The following is a 24,680-nucleotide window of genomic DNA, read 5'->3' as shown; positions in this document are numbered from 1 at the left end:
ATTCCAAAAGCAAGGTGGAAAAAGGTTTTGTTTATTCTTAGTAAAGTTCCCAGCAACGGAGAGGCTGGTTGACAGGAGCAAGCATAGAGAAGCAACTGACTCGTAAATCAAACAATGCATTCCAAATAGACTACAAAGGAATGATCTCGTGCCCAGACGCACGCACGAGGAAATAAAACAAAAGGAAATTAAACAAACTTGGATAAATATAACATTCCTATGAACTGTTTAAAACATGCCTACTTTACAAACTACTACATATCTCCTCTCTTCAATATTATAATAAAAATAATTAATAAATAAATAACTTAGCACAAAACAAAATCAGCATATTTTTTGGGTAGTACAGATACTCTTTTAGGAAGATCTACACTATCATTGTTGACTCTTTCATGGACATAATCTTTGACTTGTACATTATCCTGCTGATTGACATTTGGCACAATAGGCACAAAAGTGGAATCAATAATCTCAAAGTCCTCATTGCAATCAATAGGAGTCTCCTCATTACCCACAATACCAGGTGTCAACTGAGATCTTAATGTGTTACTGTCACGTTCAAAATCTGAAAGAGAAAAGTATTGCGATTTATCCATACAAATGTTCTTCATCACCCCTGAGGACAAATCCATATATGAATTAGGATCATGTTTTTCAGTACTATTAGTGACTTTAGCAACTCTGCTTAGACTCCACCATGAATCATTATTCAACTTGACTGAGGTTTTTCCCACACATACAACCTTGAATGCTTTTGAAAACTTTGACTCACCCTTTCTCACTCGATAAGGAAGTTTGATCCTGACAAAATCCCCAATTTTCACCTTAGTATTATCAATATTATTTTTGTCTAATTCTCCCTTATTTTTCTTCTCAACTTTTCTTTTAGCCTCAAAATACATTTTTCTAAGGTCAATAATGGGTAATTCTTTTCTCAACCAAGAAGGGGATAAAGTGGTGCGTGGAACACGCCCTTTGAGCATGGAAAATGGTGAAAACCCAGTTGTCAAATTGGGGGACGAATGATATGCCCAAATCTTTTCTTCAACAAATTCTTTGACATTAAACCTATTGATTATGGCCGATTGTACAGCCTCCACAATAACCTATTAAATCTTTCCACAAGGCCATTCATATTTGGAGCATAAAGCGAAGTTTTTAAATGCAAAATATTATTGACTTTCATGAATTCCTGAAACTTAAAGGATGTGAACTGTTTACCATTGTCGGTGACAATGCTAGATGGTAACCCCTCCTTAAAAAAACATTATTTTAAAAATCTTATAACACTGTCAGTGGTGGGTTGGACAATCCATTTGACCTCTGCCCATTTAGAAAAGTAATCAATAAGTACAATGATATACATCTTGCACCTAGCTAGATTATCATATGGTCCCAAAATATCCAATGCTACTTTGTTCCATGGTCTTGATGGAAACTCAGATTTAACAGGTACACATTTACTGGTGACAAGAGTCTTATCAGAATTAGAGCAAATGACACATTGTTTGACAAATCCTGAAATTTGCCTATCCATATAAGGCCACCAAAACATTTCTCTTATTTTATTTTTAGTTAAGGTTTCCCCTAAGTGTCCTGCGTGAGCTAACTTAATAATATTGGGGCGAAGCGCCTTAGGGGGAAATCACACAATCATCTTTAAAGATTAAATCCCCTGATACTGAAATTGAATTTCTGACCTTCCAACATATCTGCATAGATGGTGACAACACCTTTTCACGAGGCCATTCTGTGTTACAAAATTTTTGAATGTTTTGTAATTCTTCATCCTCACTACAACTCTTACACCAGGCATCCTTGGAAAACACATCCTTACATAGGGGTAAAATATCATCTATAGTAGCAACCACACATTCTTCTAATGTCTCAGGAAACAATTTAACAGAATTGTCAGGTAATCTGGATAGACAGTCAGCCACACAATTGAGAATTCCTTGAATATGTACTGCTCTGAAATTATACTCATATATTTTTGATAAAATCCTGACTAGACGAGAAGATGCTCTACCAGTACCGTTACTGTTTAGCAATGCTAATAAGGGTTTGTGATCTGTTTTAATGGTAAATTCTCTGCCCCACAAATAAGTTTTAAAATGTTCCACTGCCCATGTGCATGCTAAAGCTTCTCTCTCAATAGTTGAATACTTAGATTCAGAAACTGAAAGAGGTCTTGAAGCGAAAGCCACAGTATTTTCTGTGACATGATTTTTCTGAGTAAGTATTGCCCCTAACCCTTCAGAGCTGGCATCAACGTAAACAGCACAACATAAATTTTGATTGAACTGAGACAATGGTGCCGCCTCAATAATGCTTTTTTAAAGTTTATCATACGCCTCCTGATGTTCACTCAACCATGTAAATTTTACTCCTTTCTTAAGTAAATTTCTTAAAGGTAACGCTATTTGGGAAAAATGAAACACAAACCGAGAGTAAAATTCACACAAGCCCAGGTAAGATCTTAATTGATCTTTATCAGAGGATATACCCATCTCTTTTATAGCTTGTAACAAACAAGCTTTAGGAGCTATACCCTTCGAAGATATGGTGTGTCCTAAATACTCTACCTCCTGCGTTAAAAATTTACATTTTTCCATTTGTAGTGTCATCCCTTTTTCTTGTAAAACTGACAGTACTTTTGACAATCTCATATTATGAGAATCAATGGTATCAGCAAAAATTAGGATGTCGTCTTGAAAAGCCATAACTCCATCCATGTTTGTAAATAGCCTATGCATAAGCTTTTGGAATACGGATGCAGCGGATGCCAACCCAAACGGCATGCGGGTATATCTGAAAGCCCCTTCTGGAGTTATAAATGTAGTTAAATGTCTGCATTCCTCATCAAGAGTAATCTGATGATATGCTGATTTGAGATCAAGAGATGTAAAGAATTTTGCTCCACCCAAAAGTGCAAAAAGTTCTTGAATCTTTGGTAGAGGATGGCAATCAACAATAATTTGTTTATTTAATGATCTCAAATCTGCACATAATCTCAAAGACCCACTCTTTTTTTTAACTAAAACTATGGGAGAAACCCATTCAGAGGAGTCTACTGGTTCAATGACACCATCCTTAAGTAATTGATCATGCAAAATACTAAGTTCTTTCCTGACACTAAGTGGAACATCTCTCAACTTGTGTCTGACTGGTAATGCTCCCACTTTCAGTTTAATGTTATGTGTGAATCCTTTAACAGTACCCAATTCTTTTCTAAAGACATTTTTGTACTCTGAAATAATCACTTCAATACCTTGCTGTATGGTCATGCAATACACCGGAACATCAGCAGATGGATCCAAAACCATTCCAAGATTACCTTGATGTCTCCATCCCAAAACATGCTGTCCTTTGTCAACTACATAAATTTTACCTAAAATATTGTGATCATGACAAGAAATAGAAGCTACAAAGTAACCTAAAATATTAATTATTGTCTGACTGTAACCATAAGCCTTAATGTCATTGCTCTCCAACTTCCGTCCAGACCAGTTTTTGTTGAAAAATGCCTCAGATATGATAGAAAAAGGTGATCCAGAATCCACTAGCATTATAGTTGAGAATCCATCAATGATAACTTCGCACTTTGGAGGACGATATATCTGGTTGTCAATATCAGTGTTAAAAATATTATGTTGCTTAGACTTATCTTCTGTAATCATCAAGACTACGCTTTCAACATCTTGGATACAATGTTCAGTCTCTAATTGTTTTCCAACAATCGAATTGACATTCCTTTGAGATCTGCAAACTGTCGAAAAATGTCCAGTTTTACCACATTTGAAACACTCTTTAAATAAGGCAGGACAGGTTGATTTGTTGGTATGCAAATTTGATCCACATCGCATACATTTTAATTTGTTTAGATTATTTTTGTTGTACCCTTTGCTGTACTTATTTTTGTTGACATTGCGTATGGCAGCTACTTCAAGATGATTATCTTTGTCATCATTTAATGTCTTACACGATCGTATTGACCTTTCAATACCTTTAACAACTTCTATTACTTCTTTGAGTGATGGATTTTTGTGTCTCAGAAGTTGTTCTTGAATTTTTTTGTTATAACAGTGCATAATAACTTGATCCCGAATATATTGATCAGTAATGACACCAAAATCACAAGTTGAAACCAAAATGCGAAGAGCAGCCACATATCCTTCAACAGGTTCTGTGGAAAATTGGTGCCGTGAATAAAAGTTAAAACGTTCTGTAACTACATTTGGTTCAACTGTGAAATGTAATTGTAATCTGTCCAAAGCTTCAGAAAAAACATCATAATCATTTATATCAGTTCCTTCAGGTGGTTTATGTGGAGGTAAATGATCAAATATTTCCTGAGCTTCTGTGCCAATAACGTTTAATAGAAGCCCTTTTTTTCTAGTCGCAGAAAACGAATTTCCATCAATGGCAATCATAAAATTATTAAATAAACCATGCCATTTGCTCCACTTCATGGGTACATCCCCTGGATTTTGTTGTAGTGGCGGAGGTGGATTACAACACTGTTGCATTGTTAAATACAAATAAATGTATATAACTATATATATATATATATATATTTAAATAATCAAATCAGAAACAAAACAAAAAAAATAGGAGCTGGTACTCAGTTTTTGACAGATTAATAATGAAATTAGGTTGCTGGCATGTTGAGCAAAACAAAACTCAAGTCAGGTTATGTGTGACTAATTTGAAGAATACAATGAAAAGAAAACAAAATGGGGTCACATAAGTTAAGTTCCAGCTGAAGACTGGCTGTTAAATAGGTGCTGCCAGGGCTCAGAATTTGAAATGTAAACAGTAGCTTAGAAGGAAAGCTACAAGCGGAGAACAGCCTTAATTGCTGACCCAGGCTGAGCAAGTCAATAAATCAGGGAGATAGCTGAAGATAACAAACATCCATTTCCTACCGACTGACGACTGACGAAGAGAAGCCAAAGTCCCGTAGTTGTAGTGAAAAAATGATTTCAATCAACTCGTAATTTTTCTCTGATGTGACAGGCACTGCTGGGAACACTCCTCGCCAAAATGTTGTAATGAGATTCCAAAAGCAAGGTGGAAAAAGGTTTTGTTTATTCTTAGTAAAGTTCCCAGCAACGGAGAGGCTGGTTGACAGGAGCAAGCATAGAGAAGCAACTGACTCGTAAATCAAACAATGCATTCCAAATAGAATACAAAGGAATGATCTCGTGCACAGACGCACGCACGAGGAAATAAAACAAAAGGAAATGAAACAAACGTGGATAAATATAGCATTCCTATGAACTGTTTAAAACATGCCTACTTTACAAACTACTACACCAGATTTTGTCATTAGCTGTCAGCTGCTCAATTTTTACAAACCACACCACCTCCAGCTGTGAGCATGTATTTTGAAGCACAACTATTGCATATTGTTCAAGAAAATGTAATATGTTGGGTCCTTTATCAACCTAGAGAGACCTGTATTCCAAGAGAATGCGTGCTAACTAGATTCATCTGCAACTTATGGTCTGTAAACCCCGGTATGGATGGACGCGCATATGGAGTTTGAGTGTGGAGGGGACTCACTTCTACACATTTATTGTCACTCCTCCAATTCCCTCTTCGTACCTTACCTTCATCTGTTATCATGATCATTCACATATTCTCCTTCGTGGGTCTGTTTTCCAGCTTTTACTTCTCTGGCCCTCTCTTATGTATGATCAAGGTACGTGCTGACCCGCAACAGAACTAGCCTTGAGATGTCCTCGGGAGCCAGCCCGGGTCTCGTGTTATCCTCTCCACGTCTGGAAGATCCTCTAGAAGCAGAACCACTGTAGTGCATACTTTGTTTGGCGTGGATGAATTTCTGTGTAAAAATCAGTTCCCATGATTTCTTCCTCAACCAGTTTTGTGATTGGAGTCTGTAGGGGCTAATAAAGGACCATTCTAGACTTTTATGACGAGACATCGATACTTTAGGCACATCCAGTGACTTTATTTCTTCATATAGTCAGAGTGCAAAGTGTAAATCAAAACTTCTGCATTAGACCTAATAACACGATTATCAGAGCTCAGTCTTTTCAAGATTTTTTTTTGTCATTCCTTTTGGTGTTGCAACCATAGCTCGGCTGTCTGCGCAATAAACGTCTTTTAATCCCCTCCTGGGTATCACTTTCAACCCTTGGCCTAGTTCTGAATTAAATCACTGGATTTTATAGTTATTCAAAACAGCTCTTGCCTCTGGTTTGTTTTCTCGCCTTAACTAAACTTTGCATAATTAGGTCTTTCGCCTTTCAACAGTGGCGCTTATCCTCATTGAAATAGCAACTCAACATTGGCCAGAATCCTTTACACAGTGGCACCTTATTTACCACTGAAGAACAATGAGGACTGCGTGCATTTTGTAGAGTAGTCTATGCATTAATCAGAGATGTCCCTTCAATAATATTCTGTGAAAGAGAACACGTTAAAAGAAGCCCATGGAAGTATAATACATGTTTAATGCCAAAAATAATTCAAGAGGAAAAATTGTCTAAATGCGGATTTGCAACGCAGCGGACCAACGCTTCTTTGTCTGAAGTGCTGGAGCACAGAATGGTAAATTTGCTTTACCTTTTCACTTTTTTTATACTGCTCATCATGAGAAGAAAGTGACTGTCCTTAAAAAGAAGAGACAGTGGTGTATAGTGCAAAGCTGACTTCCCCGAATCCGCGGTCTCTCACTTTTATACGCCACATTCAAAACGAGGCTGCTTTTACTTAACACCCAGGCTAAATGTGCCATTTACAGTTCTGAAATATAAATTGGCAGTATGTTTAAAATGTGTGTTAGTGTAGAATAGGAAAAAGGCTTTGGTAGTACTTCAAGCAGGTATTTAAATAAATTCACGAGTTATTGCAAGCTGATAATAATGAGTTCTTAAATCTCACCCTGGACATATAATTTCTGGGGCTCCATTATTGGTAACTTCTTTGACTTTAAGTTTTGTATGTTCCACAAGCATAGGTTCAAATAAACAGAGAGAACTCATACCTTCGTCACTGGGAAAGGACGTGCTTGCAGTGGAATTTAATTTCCGACTGTAGCAATGAATCAGAGTCGGTTTTCACCCCCAGAGACCTCTCACTCCTGGTCCTAAATGTAGATTAGCGCAAACCTTCCAATGACGGTGTTACGGTGCTTTGTCAAGGGTATGCGGCACAATACAGATGCAATTGTAAATTACTTAAGTGCAACTTTGCTCTCTTGTAACCATGCAAAGGGCTTTCAACAGCATATCTTGCTTAAAAATCAGATGCCTCCATTACTGCTGTATGGGGCCAGACATGTCCCAAAAATAATATGCCAGACATGCATCTTAGAATTGAGCTATCCCTGGCACGTTCTGTGGTAGTGTAGAGCCTAAGGCCCATATTTATACTTTTTGACGCTAAACTGCGCTAACGCAGTTTAGCGTCAAAAAGTTTTGCGCCGGCTAACGCCATTCTGAAGCGCCATGCGGGCGCCGTATTTATTGAATGGCGTTAGCCGGCGCAAGCAGACCGGCGCTGCCTGGTGTGCGCGAGAAAAACCACGTACACCAGGCAGCGCCGGCGTAGGGGGAAAATGGCGCATGGGCGTCTTAAAATGGGGCAAGTCAGGTTACGTCGAAAAAATCATCGTAACCCGACTTGCGCCATTTATTTTCGACGCCCATCCCCCATCAACATGACTCCTATCATTGTAAAGATAGGAGTCATGCCCCCTTGCCCAATGGCCATGCCCAGGGGACTTCTGTCCCCTGGGCATGGTCATTGGGCATAGTGGCATGTAGGGGGGCACAAATCAGGCCCCCTATGCCAAAAAAAATTATTTAAAAAAAAAAAAAAATACTTACCTGAACTTACCAGAATGTCCCTGGGGTGGGTCCCTCCAGCCTTGGGTGTCCTCCTGGGGTGGGCAAGGGTGGCAGGGGGGGTCCCTGGGGGCAGGGGAGGGCACTCTGGGCTCATTTTGAGCCCACTTGTCCCTTAACGCCATGCCTGACCCAGGCGTTAAAAAGCGGCGCAAATGCGCCGTTTTTAGCCACGCCCACTCCCGGGCGTCTCTTTTGCCCGGGAGTATAAATACCACGTAAAGGCCTGGGAGTCATTTTTTAGACGGGAACGCCTCCCTTGCATATCATTAACGCAAGGAAGGGGTTCACGCTAAAAAATGACGCACATTCCGGGAACTTTGGCGCTATACGCCTCTAACGCCATAGTATAAATATGGCGTTAGTTGGCGTTAGTTTAGCGTCGAATTTGCGTCGAAAAAAACGACGCAAATTCAGCGCAAACGGAGTATAAATACGGCCCTAAGCTTCTCATGGTCTGTAGGCCTTCAATGGTGCAGGGTTATACAAAGCATGCATGTTAGAAATGGGGTCTCTAGTTGGCAGTCAGTTTACAAGTAGGGACCCTCACTCTAGTCAGGGTAAGCAAGATACCCAGCTCAGATAACCCCTGCTTACCCCCTTGGTAGCTTAGCACGAGCAGTCAGGCTTATCTCAGAAGTAATGTGTAAAGAATTTGCTCAAAACACACAGTAATACAGTGAAAACACTACAAAAGGACACCACACCAGTTTTAGAAAATAGCAAATATGTATCCGTGTAAAACAAGACCAAATCCGATAAAAATCCAACATACAGTAATAAAAATATGAATTCTGCAAGATTTACTCAAAAATACAGTTCCTCGAAGTCGATAGCTCCACCTGGGGCAATCACGGCATTGTGATCAACAAAACCAACAGTTCAGGCCGGCTGCGGCGTTGCGGGCAAGCTACGGTGTCGGTAAGGCCCGCAAACAGTACCTTCGATTTGCAGGGCATCGTGATCCTCACGGTGAGCTCCGGAGAGCAACGTCGCTGATGTAGCGGTGTCAGTTCCGGAGTGGGTGCGGGAGTCGTCGGGCCCCTGAGGTCACATTAGTTGCGGATCGAACTCCAGGCTGATGAAGTCAGGTGCGCCGGAGTGGATGGCATCGGGGCTGCGGTGCGAAGCGGGACGATACGACGTGCGGTGCCCACAGGTCATGGTGCAGGCAGCGGCTCGGTGACGGCGTCCAGCGGCGTCAGTGAGACCAGGGCTGCGACGTGCGGTGTCCACAAGTCACAGTGCAGGCAGCAGTGTCATTGCTGAAGCGCTGTCGTCGGTAGGCCCAGGCCAGCGGTGCGGGATGGGACGGTGCTTCATGACCCTCACGAGCGGTGTCCACAGGCCACGGTGCAGGCAGGATGCCTGGTGACGACACAGGAGTCGATGATGCTGGCGCCAGTGGACCGGGGCTGCGGTGTGGGACAGGACGGTGCTTCCTGTACCTCACGAGTGGTGGCCACAGGGCAGGCAGCGGCGCCGGTGTCAACAGGAGCGTCGTCGTCGGGGATGCCCAGCCTGCGGTGTGAGCAGGCGATGCCAGAGTGCGGGGCCCACAGCTCGCGGTGCAAGCAGCGGCTCAGTGAGGTCGCCCGATGACGGTTTTGGTGAGACCAGGGTCGCTGTGCGATGTGGAGCAATGGACTCCCTGCGGCATCGGCAGGTCACGGTGCAGGACAGCGACGTAGTTGGCGGCGTCACAGTGGTTTCTCCTCTTGAGCAGCACAAAACACACAGTTCCCAGTGCTACAGGTCGAGGAAACTGAAGTCTTTGGTGTCCCTGAGACTTCCAACAGGAGGCAAGCTCTACTTCAAGCCCTTGGAGAACTTTCTCAAGCAGGACACACAGCACATTTTACCCTTTGCACTCTTTTTAGGCAGAAGCAGCAACTGCAGGCCAGTCCAGCAAAGCAACACAGCAAAGGGACAGTACTCCTCCTTCAGCTCTTCATCTCGTCTCCTGGGCAGAAGTTCCTTGGCAGAGGTTCCTTTTGATTCCGAAAGATTCTAAAAGTCTGGGGTTTTGGGTCTTCTTCTTATACCCAGGTCTGCCTTTGAAGTTGGCAAACTTCAAAGAAGTCTCAAGAGTTTGCAAGATCCTTCCTTGTCCAGGCCAGGCCCCAGACACTCACCAGGGGGTCGGAGACGGCATAATGTGAGGGCAGGCACAGTCCTTTCAGGTGTGAGTGACGTCTCCTCTCCTCCCCTCCAGCACAGATGGCTAATCAAGATATGCAGGCTACACCCCAGCCCCCTTTGTGTCCCTTTCTAGAGGAGAGGTGTGAACAGTCCAACTGTCAACCTGACCCAGACGGGGAATCCACAAACAGGCAGAGTCACAGAATGGATTAAGCAAGAAAATGCCTACTATTTTTTTTTATAAAAGTGGCATTTTCAAACTAACAATCTAAAAACCAACTTCACTAAAAGATGCATTCTTAAATTGTGAGCTCAGAGACCCTAAACTCCAAATTTGTATCTGCTCTCAAAGAGAATCTGCGCTTTAAGGATATTTAAAGGCAGCCCCCATGTTAACCTTTGAGAGAGATAGACCTTGCACAGTGAAAACTGAATTTGGCATTATTTCACTGTTAGGACATATAAAGCACACTAGTATATGCCCTACCTTATACATACACTGCACCCTGCCCCTGGGTCTACCTAGGGCCTACCTTAGGGGTTCCTGACATGTAGTGGAAGGGAAGGTTTAGGCCTGGCAAGTGGGTACATTTGCCAAGTCGAATTGGCAGTTTAATCTGCACACACAGAGACTGCAGTGACAGGGCTACTAATGTGGGTGGCACAACAAGTGCTGCAGGCCCACTAGTAGCATTTGATTTACAGGCCCTGGGCACCTCTATTGCCCTTTACTAGGGACATACCAGTGAATAAATCATGGATAAACCAATCAACAGTACACTTTACACAGAGAGCATATGCCCTTTAGCACTGGTTAGCAGTGGTAAAGTGCCCAGAGTCCTAAAGCCAACAAAAACAGGTCCGAAAAAATAGGAGGAAGGAGGCAAAAAGACTGGGGATGACCCTGCAAAAAGGGCCATTTCCAACAATCCACATTAAAAAATAAATGAAAGGAAAATGTATTTAAAACAAAACAATCTGTTTATGAATTATTCAAGGTCTTCAGGGCAAGACTCTGCAGAACAGAGCTGGGTATATCAGGAGGCCCCGGGCCAGAGCCTACTTTGCCCATGGCTTAACACATCTCTGGTGCAATCTCTTCAAGAGTCTCTTCTCCCTGCTGCACACAGATATCTCCAGCGATTCATTCACTCCATGGTTGTGGCATTCAGGAAAGCCTGCCGTTGGTTGGTTATGTGTAACTGTAGTCTGGCAGTGAGGTTCTGTGTATTCAAGGCATGCTAAAGTGCAGTGTGTTCAACTGGCCTTGATGCATGCATGGTTGGAGAAAGGGGTGGCAGGAGGCTGGAAGGAGAATGGAGCAGGGTGCAATGCAGCATAGGGGCAAAGAAGAGAGGGAGTGTGTGAACTGGTAGTAGGGGGACAGAGCAGGATGCAATGCTGCATTGGGGCAAAGAAGAGAGGGAGCGTGGGAACTGGTAGTAGGGGGAAGGAGCAGGGTGCATGCAGCATAGGGGCAAAGAAGAGGGGAGCGTGGGAACTGGTAGTAAGGGGACGGAGCAGGGTGCATGCAACATAGGGGCAAAGAAGAGAGGGAGCGTGGGAACTGGTAGTAGGGGGACAGCGCAGGGTGCAATGCAGCATAGGGGCGAAGAAGAGAGGGAGCGTGGGAACTGATAGTAGGGGGACAGAGCAGGGTGCATGCAGCATAGGGGCAAAGAAGAGAGGGAGCGTGGGAACTGGTGGTAGGCGACGGAGCAGGGTGCAATGCAGCATAGGGGCAAAGAAGAGAGGGAGCGTGGTAACTGTGAGAAAGTAGCCTCTTTCTAGCCTTGTTACCCCCACTTTTGGCCTGTTTGTGAGTGTATGTCAGGGTGTTTTCACTGTCTCACTGGGATCCTGCCAGCCAGGGCCCAGTGCTCATAGTGAAAACCCTATGTTTTCAGTATGTTTGTTATGTGTCACTGGGACCCTGCTAGTCAGGACCCCAGTGCTCCTAAGTTTGTGGCCTATATGTGTGTGTTCCCTGTGTAGTGCCTAACTGTCTCACTGAGGCTCTGCTAACCAGAACCTCAGTGGTTATGCTCTCTCATTTCTTTCCAAATTGTCACTAACAGGCTAGTGACCATTTTTACCAATTTACATTGGCTTACTGGAACACCCTTATAATTCCCTAGTATATGGTACTGAGGTACCCAGGGTATTGGGGTTCCAGGAGATCCCTATGGGCTGCAGCATTTCTTTTGCCACCCATAGGGAGCTCTGACAATTCTTACACAGGCCTGCCACTGCAGCCTGAGTGAAATAACGTCCACGTTATTTCACAGCCATTTTACACTGCACTTAAGTAACTTATAAGTCACCTATATGTCTAACCTTTACCCGGTAAAGGTTAGGTGCAAAGTTACTTAGTGTGAGGGCACCCTGGCACTAGCCAAGGTGCCCCCACATTGTTCAGGGCCAATTCCCCGGACTTTGTGAGTGCGGGGACACCATTACACGCGTGCACTACATATAGGTCACTACCTATATGTAGCTTCACAATGGTAACTCCGAATATGGCCATGTAACATGTCTATGATCATGGAATTGCCCCCTCTATACCATCCTGGCATAGTTGGCACAATCCCATGATCCCAGTGGTCTGTAGCACAGACCCTGGTACTGCCAAACTGCCCTTCCTGGGGTTTCACTGAAGCTTCTGCTGCTGCCAACCCCTCAGACAGGCATCTGCCCTCCTGGGGTCCAGCCAGGCCTGGCCCAGGATGGCAGAACAAAGGACTTCCTCTGAGAGAGGGTGTTACACCCTCTCCCTTTGGAAAATGGTGTGAAGGCGGGGGAGGAGTAGCCTCCCCCAGCCTCTGGAAATGCTTTGTTGGGCACAGATGTGCCCAATTCTGCATAAGCCAGTCTACACCGGTTCAGGGGACCCCTTAGCCCTGCTCTGGCGCGAAACTGGACAAAGGAAAGGGGAGTGACCACTCCCCTGACCTGTACCTCCCCTGGGAGGTGCCCAGAGCTCCTCCAGTGTGCTCCAGACCTCTGCCATCTTGGAAACAGAGGTGCTGCTGGCACACTGGACTGCTCTGAGTGGCCAGTGCCACCAGGTGACGTCAGAGACTCCTTCTGATAGGCTCCTTCAGGTGTTAGTAGCCTATCCTCTCTCCTAGGTAGCCAAACCCTCTTTTCTGGCTATTTAGGGTCTCTGTCTCTGGGGAAACTTTAGATAACGAGTGCAAGAGCTCATCCGAGTTCCTCTGCATCTCTCTCTTCACCTTCTGCCAAGGAATCGACTGCTGACCGCGCTGGAAGCCTGCAAAACTGCAACATAGTAGCAAAGACGACTACTGCAACTCTGTAACGCTGATCCTGCCGCCTTCTCGACTGTTTTCCTGGTGGTGCATGCTGTGGGAGTAGTCTGCCTCCTCTCTGCACTAGAAGCTCCGAAGAAATCTCCCGTGGGTCGACGGAATCTTCCCCCTGCAACCGCAGGCACCAAAAAGCTGCATTACCGGTCCCTTGGGTCTCCTCTCAGCACGACGAGCGAGGTCCCTCGAATCCAGCAACTCTGTCCAAGTGACCCCCACAGTCCAGTGACTCTTCAGTCCAAGTTTGGTGGAGGTAAGTCCTTGCCTCACCTTGCTAGACTGCATTGCTGGGAACCGCGACTTTTGCAGCTACTCCGGCCTCCGTGCACTTCCAGTGGAAATCCTTTGTGCACAGTCCAGCCTGAGTCCACGGCACTCTAACCTGCATTGCACGACCTCCTAAGTTGTTCTCCGGCGACGTGGGACTTCTTTGTGCGACTTCGGGTGAGCACCGTTTCACGCATCCTCGCAGTGCCTGTTTCTGGCACTTCTCCGGGTGCTACCTGCTGCTGAGAGGGCTCCTTGTCTTGCTCGACGTCCCCTCTACCTCCTGGTCCAATTTGCAACCTCCTGGTCCCGCCTGGGCCATAGCAGCGTCCAAAAACGCTAACCGCACGATTTGCAGCTAGCAAGGCTTGTTGCCGTTCTTTCGGCGGGAAAACACTTCTGCACGACTCTCCACGGCGAGAGGGATCCGTCCACCAAAGGGGAAGTCTCTAGCCCTTTTCGTTCCTGCAGAAACCTCTGCTTCTTCTGTCCAGTAGAAGCTTCTTTGCACCCACAGCTGGCATTTCCTGGGCATATGCCCATCTCCGACTTGCTAGTGACATTTGGACTTGGTCCCCTTGTTCCACAGGTACCCTAGATTGGAAATCCATCGTTGTTGCATTGTTAGTTTGTGTCTTTCCTGCATTATTCCTCTATCACGACTTCTTTGTCCTTGGGGGAACTTTAGTGCACTTTGCACTCACTTTTCAGGGTCTTGGGGAGGGTTATTTTTCTAACTCTCACTATTTTCTAATAGTCCCAGCGACCCTCTACAAGGTCACATAGGTTTGGGGTCCATTCGTGGTTCGCATTCCACTTTTGGAGTATATGGTTTGTGTTGCCCCTATCCCTATGTGTCCCCATTGCATCCTATTGTAACTATACATTGTTTGCACTGTTTTCTAAGACTATACTGCATATTTTTGGTATTGTGTACATATATCTTGTGTATATTTCCTATCCTCTCACTGAGGGTACACTCTAAGATACTTTGGCATATTGTCATAAAAATAAAGTACCTTTATTTTTAGTATAACTGTGTATTGTGTTTTCTTATGATATTGTGCATATGACACTAAGTGGTACTGTAGTAGCTTCACACGTCTCCTAGTTCAGCCTAAGCTGCTCTGCTAAGCTACCATTATCTATCAGCCTAAGCTGCTAGACACCCTATACACTAATAAGGGATAACTGGGCCTGGTGCAAGGTGCAAGTACCCCTTGGTACTCACTACAAGCCAGTCCAGCCTCCTACAGTAACTGGTTGTAGGGGGACGGAGCAGGATGCAGTGCAGCATAGGGGCAAAGAAGAGGGGAGCGTGGGAACTGGTAGTAGGGGACGGAGCAGGGTGCATGCAGCAAAGGGGAATTGGACAAAGAAGAGACGGAGTGTGGGAACTGGTAGTAGAGGGACGGAGCAGGGTGCAATGCAGCAAAGGGGAATTGGGCAAAGAAGAGAGGGAGTGTGGGAACTGGTAGTAGGGGGACAGCGCAGGGTGCAATGCAGCATGGGGGTGAAGAAGAGAAGGAGCGTGGGAACTGATAGTAGGGGGGCGGAGCAGGTTGGATGCAGCATAGGGGCAAAGAAGAGAGGGAGCGTGGGAACTGGTGGTAGGCGACAGAGCAGGGTGCAGTGCAACATAGGGGCAAAGAAGAGAGGGAGCGTGGGAACTGGTGGTAGGGAGACAGAGCAGGGTGCAATGCAGCATGGGGGCAAAGAAGAGAGGCAGCGTGGGAACTGGTAGTAGGAGGACGGAGCAGGGTGCAATGCAGCATAGGGGCAAAGAAGAGAGGGAGCGTGGGAACTGGTAGTAGAGGGTCGGAGCAGGGTGCAATGCAGCAAAGGGGAATTGGGCAAAAAAGAGAGGGAGCGTGGGAACTGGTGGTAGGGGGACGGAGCAGGATGCAATGCAGAATAGGGGCAAAGAAGAGGGGAGCGTGGGAACTGGTAGTAGGGGACGAGCAGGGTGCATGCAGCAAAGGGGAATTGGACAAAGAAGAGAGGGAGCGTGGGAACTGGTGGTAGGGGGACGGAGCAGGATGCAATGCAGCATAGGGGCAAAGAGAGGGAGGGTGAGAACTGGTGGTAGGGGTACGGAGCAGGGTGCAATGCAGCATAGGGGCAAAGAAGAGAGGGAGCGTGGGAACTGGTGGTAGGGGACGGAGCAGGATGCAATGCAGCAATGGGCCAAAGAAGAGAAGGAGCGTGGGAACTGGTAGTAGGGGGACAGAGCAGGGTGCAGTGCAACATAGGGGCAAAGAAGAGAGGGAGCGTGGGAACTGGTGGTAGGGAGACAGAGCAGGGTGCAATGCAGCATGGGGGCAAAGAAGAGAGGGAGCGTGGGAACTGGTGGTAGGGAGACAGAGCAGGGTGCAATGCAGCATGGGGGCAAAGAAGAGAGGGAGCGTGGGAACTGGTAGTAGGGGGACGGAGCAGGGTGCAATGCAGCATAGGGGCAAAGAAGAGAGGGAGCGTGGGAACTGGTAGTAGGAGGACAGAGCAGGGCGCAGGCAGCATAAGGGCAAAGAAGAGAGGGAGCATGGGAACTGGTAGTAGGGGGACGAGCAGGGTGCATGCAGTATAGGGGCAAAGAAGTGGGAGCGTGGGAACTGGTAGTAGGGGGAAGGAGCAGGGTGCATGCAGCATAGGGGCAAAGAAGAGGGGAACGTGGGAACTGGTAGTAAGGGGACGGAGCAGGGTGCATGCAACATAGGGGCAAAGAAGAGAGGGAGCGTGGGAACTGGTAGTAGGGGGACAGCGCTGGGTGCATTGCAGCATAGGGGCGAAGAAGAGAGGGAGCGTGGGAACTGATAGTAGGGAGACGGAGAAGGGTGCATGCAGCATAGGGGCAAAGAAGAGAGGGAGTGTGGGAACTGGTGGTAGGCGACGGAGCAGAGTGCAATGCAGCATAGGGGCAAAGAAGAGAGGGAGCGTGGGAACTGGTTGTAGGGGGACGGAGCAGGATGCAATGCAGCATAGGGGCAAAGAAGAGGGGAGCGTGGGAACTGGTAGTACGGGACGGAGCAGGGTGCATGCAGCAAAGGGGAATTGGACAAAGAAGAGACTGAGCGTGGGAACTAGTAGTAGAGGGACGGAGCTGGGTGCAATGCAGCAAAGGGGAATTGGGCAAAGAAGAGAGGGAGTGTGGGAACTGGTAGTAGGGGGCCAGCGCAGGGTGCAATGCAGCATGGGGATGAAGAAGAGAGGGAGCGTGGGAACTGATAGTAGGGGGACGGAGCAGGGTGGATGCAGCATAGGGGCAAAGAAGAGAGGGAGCATGGGAACTGGTGGTAGGCGACGGAGCAGGGTGCAATGCAGCATAGGGGCAAAGAAGAGAGGGAGCGTGGGAACTGGTTGTAGGGGGACGGAGCAGGATGCAATGCAGCATAGGGGCTAAGAAGAGGGAGCATGGGAACTGGTAGTAGGGGGACGGAGCAGGGTGCATGCAGCAAAGGGGAATTGGACAAAGAAGAGAGGGAGCGTAGGAACTGGTAGTAGAGGGTCGGAGCAGGGTGCAATGCAGCAAAGGGGAATTGGGCAAAAAAGAGAGGGAGCGTGGGAACTGGTGGTAGGGGGACGGAGCAGGATGCAATGCAGCATAGGGGCAAAGAAGAGGGGAGTGTGGGAACTGGTAGTAGGGGACGGAGCAGGGTGCATGCAGCAAAGGGGAATTGGACAAAGAAGAGAGGGAGCGTGGGAACTGGTGGTAGGGGGACGGAGCAGGATGCAATGCAGCATAGGGGCAAAGAAGAGAGGGAGGGAGGGAACTGGTGGTAGGGGTACGGAGCAGGGTGCAATGCAGCATAGGGACAAAGAAGAGAGGGAGCGTGGGAACTGGTAGTAGGAGGACGGAGCAGGGTGCATGCAGCATAGGGGCAAAGAAGAGAGGAAGCGTGGGAACTTCTAGCAGGGGGACGGAACAGGGTGCATGCAGCATAGGGGCAAAGAAGAGAGGAGCGTGGGAACTGGTAGTAAGGGGAAAGAGCAGGGTGCATGCAGCATAGGGGCAAAGAAGAGAGGGAGCGTGGGAACTGGTGGTAGGAGGACGGAGCAGGGTGCAATGCAGCATAGGGGCAAAGAAGAGACGGAGCGTGGGAACTGGTAGTAGGGGGACGGAGCAGGGTGCAGTGCAACATAGGGGCAAAGAAGAGAGGGAGCGTGGGAACTGGTGGTAGGGAAACAGAGCAGGGTGCAATGCAGCATAGGGGCAAAGAAGAGAGGGAGCGTGGGAACTGGTAGTAGGGGGACGGAGCAGGGGGCAATGCAGCATAGGGGCAAAGAAGAGAGGAAGCGTGGGAACTGGTAGTAGGGGGACGGAGTAGGGTGCAGTGCACCATAGGGGCAAAGAAGAGAGGGAGCGTGGGAACTGGTGGTAGGGAGACAGAGCAGGGTGCAATGCAGCATAGGGGCAAAGAAGAGAGGGAGCGTGGGAACTGGTAGTAGGAGGACAGAGCAGGGTGCAATGCAGCATAGGGGCAAAGAAGAGAGGGAGCGTGGGAACTGGTAGTAGGGGGACGGAGCAGGGGGCAATGCAGCATAGGGGCAAAGAAGAGAGGCAGCGTGGGAAGTGGTAGTAGGAGGACCGAGCAGGGCGCATGCAGCATAAGGGCAAAGAAGAGAGGGAGCGTGGGAACTGGTAGTAGGGGGACGAGCAGGGCGCATGCAGCATAGGGGCAAAGAAGTGGGGAGCGTGGGAACTGGTAGTAAGGGGACGGAGCAGGGTGCATGAATCATAGGGGCCAAGAAGAGAGGGAGCGTGGAAACTGGTGGTAGGAGGACGGCGCAGGGTGCAATGCAGCATAGCGGCAAAGAAGAGAGGGAGAGTGGGAACTGGTGGTAGGGGGACGGAGCAGGGTGCAATGCAGCATAGGGGCAAAGAAGAGATGGAGCGTGGGAACTGGTGGTAGGAGGACGGAGCAGGGTGCAATGCAGCATAGGGGCAAAGAAGAGAGGGAGCGTGGGAACTGGTGGTAGGAGGACGGAGCAGGGTGCAATGCAGCATAGGGGCAAAGAAGAGTGGGAGTGTTGGAACTGGTGGTAGGGGGACGGAGCAGCTTGCAATGCAGCATAGGGGCAAAGAAGAGAGGGAGCGTGGGAACTGGTGGTAGGGGGACGGAGCAGGGTGCAATGCAGCATAGGGGCAAAGAAGAGAGGGAGCGTGGGAACTGGTAGTAGGAGGACGGAGCAGGGTGCATGCAGCATAGGGGCAAAGAAGAGAGGAAGCGTGGGAACCTTTAGCAGGGGGACGAAACAGGGTGCATGCAGCATAGGGTCAAAGAAGAGAGGAGCGTGGGAACTGGTAGTAAGGGGACAGAGCAGGGTGCATGCAGCATAGGGGCAAAGAAGAGAGGGAGCGTGGGAACTGGTGGTAGGGGGACGGAGCAGGGTGCAATGCAGCATGGGGCAAAGAAGAGAGTAAGCGTGGGAACTCGTGGTAGGGGGCGGAGCATGGTGCAATGCAGCATAGGGGCAAAGAAGAGAGGGAGTGTGGGAACTGATGGTAGGGGGGCGGAGCAGGGTGCAATGCAGCATAGGGGCGAAGAAGAGAGGGAGCGTGGGAACTGGTGGTAGGGGGATGGAGCAGGGTGCATGCAGCACAGGGGCGAAGAAGAGAGGGAGCGTGGGAATTGGTGGTAGGGGGGCGGAGCAGGGTGCAATGCAGCATAGGGGCAAAGAAGAGAGGGAGCGTGGGAACTGGTGGTAGGGGGATGGAGCAGGGTGCAATGCAGCATAGGGGCGAAGAAGAGAGGGAGCGTGGGAACTGGTGGTAGGGGGACGGAGCAGGGTGCATGCAGCATAGGGGCAAAGAAGAGAGGGAGCGTGGGAACTGATGGTAGGGGGATGGAGCAGGGTGGAAAAGAAGGTGCACCAAAGCAAACACCAACAAGCAACTTAGATCAATGCAGTAGAGAATTTGCCCCAGACCTAGTGTACAAAAGGCTAAGTTGCTTCAGTGCCATAATGATAGGATGCCTGGGCAATTGTTATTGTTGACGAAAAATGAAGAAATCAGGCACTCTGTATAAATGCCCGTACTCTCGACCACAGTGTGAACATCAAAGCGGACCATCCGAGCTCCAGAAGGAATCCCAGGTGCCTCATATAGAGACAGACAAGTTACAAGCACGAACTTTCGTACACAGAAAACTCCGAGTGAAAGCATGCAATATGCAATACACAGCCGAGGTCAGGCATCCATATGTAGGTCAGGCGGAGGGGGGAGTGTCTGTAGGACCAATGGTGAGTAGAGAAGGCCTTTGTATGTGCCAGTATGTGCGCGTTGTGCGTGCTTCAAAGGGTCAGGCGAGATATTTTAGCCATACATGTGATATCTTTCTCCAGTCTCGCTATTAGAAGAAGTGGCTACATCAGGGGCTGAGTTACCTCAGGTGCAGCAGGTGCAGTGCACCGGGGCCCAGAGCCCGGAGGGGCACACTGAACCTTGATAGCTGCTGTATTTTCCAAACCCAACAGCAGCCAAAAGGGGCATTTTCTTGCTAGCACCAAGGCCTATGGCATTCTTGCTACGTTACTGAGCTGAATGTTGTGAAATGATGTAATGCTTTCCTTAGCTCTGTTTTGGCTTCCGGCTCTCACTGTCCTCGCCTCTCTTGTTTATTTAGTTCCACTGCTGTGGGGTCAGAGGTTACGCAGATTGGGAAGATGAGACTGGTAAAATCTCCGTGCCCAAGTCCTGCTGCATGGAACTCACCGACACGTGCACGTCAGACAGTGAAGCCTGGTGGAAGAGAGTGAGTATGATAAATTGTATCCTGGCACTGAGGACACTGTCAGTCACTGACGTACTGAGTGAGAGAACACTGCCGCGCACTGCACTCACTGTTACCCTCACTCTTACACACAGCATTTACTGCCCCAAGCAGCACTGAATTTGAGATAATTCTAACCATCATCATGGTCACAGCGCCGAAAGCTGTATATGAAGGTGACAGTCACACACTGCACTTACTGTCACTCACCACTGCACTAACTGCTGCACACTGAAAGATATTCATAAAGCTGACAATGACTCACTGCACTTATCCTCACTTCCCACTGAAATGGCTGCAGCACCCAGTGCTGAAAGATATACATAACGGAGACAGCCATGCACTGCACTTCGTCTGCTTTAAGTATATCTTTCAGTGTGCAGCAGTCAGTGCAGTGCAGAGTGACTGTCTCACACTTCACTTAACGTCACTCTTTACTCCACCGACTGCTGCAACCATTACTGGGAGATACGTATACACAAAGCTGAAAGCCATGCCCTGCACTTAACATCACTCTGTACTGCACTGACTGGACACAATGTTATTCATAAAGCTGACAGTCACACACTGCATTTACCAATACTCTCTACTACACCGACTGCTGCACCCAGTACTGAGAGATAGGTATACACAAAGATGTCAGCCATGCCCTGCACTTAACATCACTCTGTACTGAACTGACTGGAGACAGTGATATTCATAAAGCTGACAGTCACACACTGCACTTAACATCACTCTTCACTGCACCGACTGCAAACAATGACATTCATAAAGGTGACAGTCACACACTGCACTTACCATAACTGTTTACTACACTGACTCCTTCATCCAGTACTGAAAGGTACACATAAAAAGGAAAGTCAAGCACTGCACTTACCGTCACTCTTCGCTGCACTGACTGGACACAATGTTATTCATAAAGCTGACAGTCACACACTGCACTTAACATCACTCTTCACTGCACCGACTGCACACAATGACATTCATAAAGGTGACAGTCACACACTGCACTTAACATCACTCTTCACTGCACCGACTGCACACAATGACATTCATAAAGGTGACAGTCACACACTGCACTTACCATCACTGTTTACTACACTGACTCCTGCATCCAGTACTGAAAGGTACACATAAGAAGGAAAGTCAAGCACTGCACTTACCGTCACTCTTCGCTGCACTGAGTACTGGACACTGAGATGTACATAAAGCTGTCAGTCACTGCACTTACTGTCACTCTTCACTGCAATGACTGAGCACCCAGTACAGCGAGATATACGCAAAGCTGACAGCCACACTTCACAGCCATCACTCTTCACAGCTCTGTCTGTGGTGCACACTGAAAGACATAAAGATGAGTCACACACACTGCACTTACCATCACTGTTCACTGCACTGACTGCTGTGCACACTGAAGGATATACATAAAGCTGACAGTCACACACTGCACTTACCATCACGCTTCGCTGCACTGACTCCTGCACCCAGTACTGAAAGATACACGTAATGAGGACAGCCATGCACTGCACTTAGCGTGACTCTTCACTGCACTGACTGCTGAACACTCAGATGTACAAAAAGCTGTCAGTCACTGCACTTACTGTCACTCTTCACTGAACTGACTTAGCACCCAGTACAGTAAGATATACACAAAGCTGACAGTCACACTTCCCAGCCATCACTCTTCACAGCACTGTCTGTTGTGCACACCACTGGCCATCATTTTCTCATATTGAGCTGACACATATTGCACTGGCTGTTACAACCTGAACTGGTTTTTGGACACTGAACGTATTGTCACACACTGCAATATGACCTGCGCTGTACTTGCAGTTGAAACCTACACTGAAAGACACACACCTTACTGTCACCCCTACCGCGGACTGTCACATACTACAGTGATTGACACTGCACTGCCTCACTTTACATCGTCTGCCACACTGTGCATTGGCCTTTGCACATTTCACTGTCACATATGGCACACACTTGTAACTGCTGCATACTGAAAACATCATACACTGACCTGCCGCCTACTTCACTGACTGTTGCTTGTGACCCACAGAGTTGAGACTCTTGCACACTGTTGTAATTGCTGCATACTAAAATTGCACACTGCCTTGACTATCACCTACTTCACTGACTGTGGCATATGACCCACAGAGTTGAGACTCTTGCACACTGCTGTAATTGCTGCATACTACAATTGCACACTGCCTTGACTATCACCTAGTTCATTGACTGTGGCATGTGACACAGAGTTGTGACTCTTGTACACTGCTGTAATTGCTTCATAGTGCAAACATCCCACACTATATATGGCACATAGTTGTGATTCTTGCACACTGCTGTAAATGCTGTGTACTGCAGATATCACACTTTCTCACCTATTTCACTGACTGTTGCATGTGACCCAGAGTTGTGACTCTTGCACACTGTTGTAACTGCTGCATACTGCAAACATCACACACTGCCCTGCCACCTACTTCACTGACTTTTGCATGTGACCCACAGAGCAGTGGTGGTTAGTGACATCTGAAAGTGGTGAGGCGAATCAGCAACAGCAGGTCTCAGGGCTCGCGGCGAATGCATACATGCCAAGGAAACTGTGTTAACAACAAAAGTACTTACTGACATCAGCTTCCGGGACCACCATCCGGTTGGTGTCTTCGGAGAAGGCACTGTTGACCTCTGCTCATATGTATTGCACACTGACTTGTGTAAAGACTGAAGTGGCCACTGCCGCCTCCCCGACGCTGACTTCAGCTTACTCCGCAGTGACAGCTTGCTGACTTGTCCACCTGTCATTGGATTACAGAGGTTGGTGGGGGAGAGAAAACATAACCCCATCTGCAGAGACAGTACGAATGGCTTTATTCGATATCCCAGCATGTGCATTGCTGTGCTGAAGCAGTAGCCATGCTCAGACCTTCAGGGTTCGTCTACTCGCCTGCTTCAGAATGTCAAAGTGCCAAAAGTGTCGGAGCTCGGTCAGGGAGACGCTCTGTGCTCATCACAGGCACACAGACAGAGGCGCTTATATCTCCAGCTGCTCTCGCCGTTATTGCCGGCTGCAGTCAAGTGAAAAACTATTACGAATCCAGGGCTTTTTCAGCCTTTGGGGCTGAGGGGCCACGCCCCCTCACCTTTTGCCCCTCATGAAGACTGCCTGTTAGTCTGTGCTAAGGTCAGCCTAAAAGACACTCTTCATTTTCAGATCAGGCAGCCAGGAGCAAGACATGCGCAATTTGCGCAGGCTTCTGGCTGCCTGAGATGAACTTTGCTGGGCTGAAGAGGTCACAGCTCCTACGGGCGTGACCTCCTCAGCTCAGCAAAGGTGCCTTGAAGCCCCCCCTCCTCGGTGACGACGGAAGCGTCACCCAATGATTCTGACCTGGGAGCTTCAGGTTTAGGTCCTGAAGCACCCAGGGCGAGTGTCAATCAGTGACACCTTGTCACAGAGTGGAGTGGGGTCAGCAGTCTCACTGACCCCATCCCACTCTGTGACAAAGTTGGGACTGCTGCCTAAGGTCATCCAATGAGGTAAGACAGCAGTCCGAACCCTCCTGGGACCATAGAGGCTGAGCTGAAGGTACGTGTCTGTATGTGTTTTTAAATGAATGGCGCGTGTATGTTTGAATGTCTGATAATGAGTGTTGTGAATGGATGTGCATGTGCGCGCATGTTTGTGAATGAATGAGTGCGAGTGAGTATGTGCGTCCCGCCAACCCCCCTCCGTCCTAAAATTACCGGCCGCCAGTGGGCTTTTTCATTTACTCCACCACCCATGTTCAGCTGCCATGCGCTGATTTGGGATGTTTGCTTGCAGGCAATTTCTTAAATAATCAAAAATACGATTATATACAAAAATAAACAAAACACTTTAGTTTCTTACTGGAAGGGTCCCGCAACAAGCAGGCATGTGCTAAGACACACTCCCCACAACTGTTCCCAGAACACACCACAGAGGTAGGTGACATCAGTGAAGTGAGGAAGAGCCTTAGAGCCAACAAATCTAATCAATACAGGAGCTGCTCTCATGCAGATTTCAGCATGGGAGTAGCACCATGTTTGGTCGGCGCAGAATAAAACAACACTTCTTTTTTGACCAGGAGACAAATATACAATGGAACCACGCATGCCTGAACAACGCGGTCAGAACAACGATCGAGTTGTTACCATGAATACCTTTACCATGCATGCCTTAACAACCATTTTTCGTTGTAAAAGCATGCCTGGTAAAAGCATGCGTGGAACGGCATGCATGATTCCAACATGCTACCTCCCACCCGCCCCTA

The 24,680-nt window shown here is 47.7% G+C and overlaps 1 protein-coding gene across 1 annotated transcript in view; it reads left to right on the top strand.

Annotated features, from left to right (window-relative positions):
• LOC138246383 (tetraspanin-4-like) overlaps positions 1-24,680 on the top strand; it is a 156,823-nt gene that overhangs the window by 116,701 nt on the left and 15,442 nt on the right. The window contains exon 6 of the mRNA XM_069200952.1: positions 20,239-20,367. Coding sequence (XP_069057053.1) covers positions 20,239-20,367 — 129 coding nt within the window. The remainder of the gene's footprint in view (positions 1-20,238; positions 20,368-24,680) is intronic.

This window comes from Pleurodeles waltl, chromosome 7 (assembly GCF_031143425.1).
Source record: "Pleurodeles waltl isolate 20211129_DDA chromosome 7, aPleWal1.hap1.20221129, whole genome shotgun sequence".
NCBI classification, from domain to species: domain Eukaryota; kingdom Metazoa; phylum Chordata; class Amphibia; order Caudata; family Salamandridae; genus Pleurodeles; species Pleurodeles waltl.
Note: the sequence above shows the minus strand (reverse complement) of the source record. Positions and strands in the feature narration are given on the sequence as shown.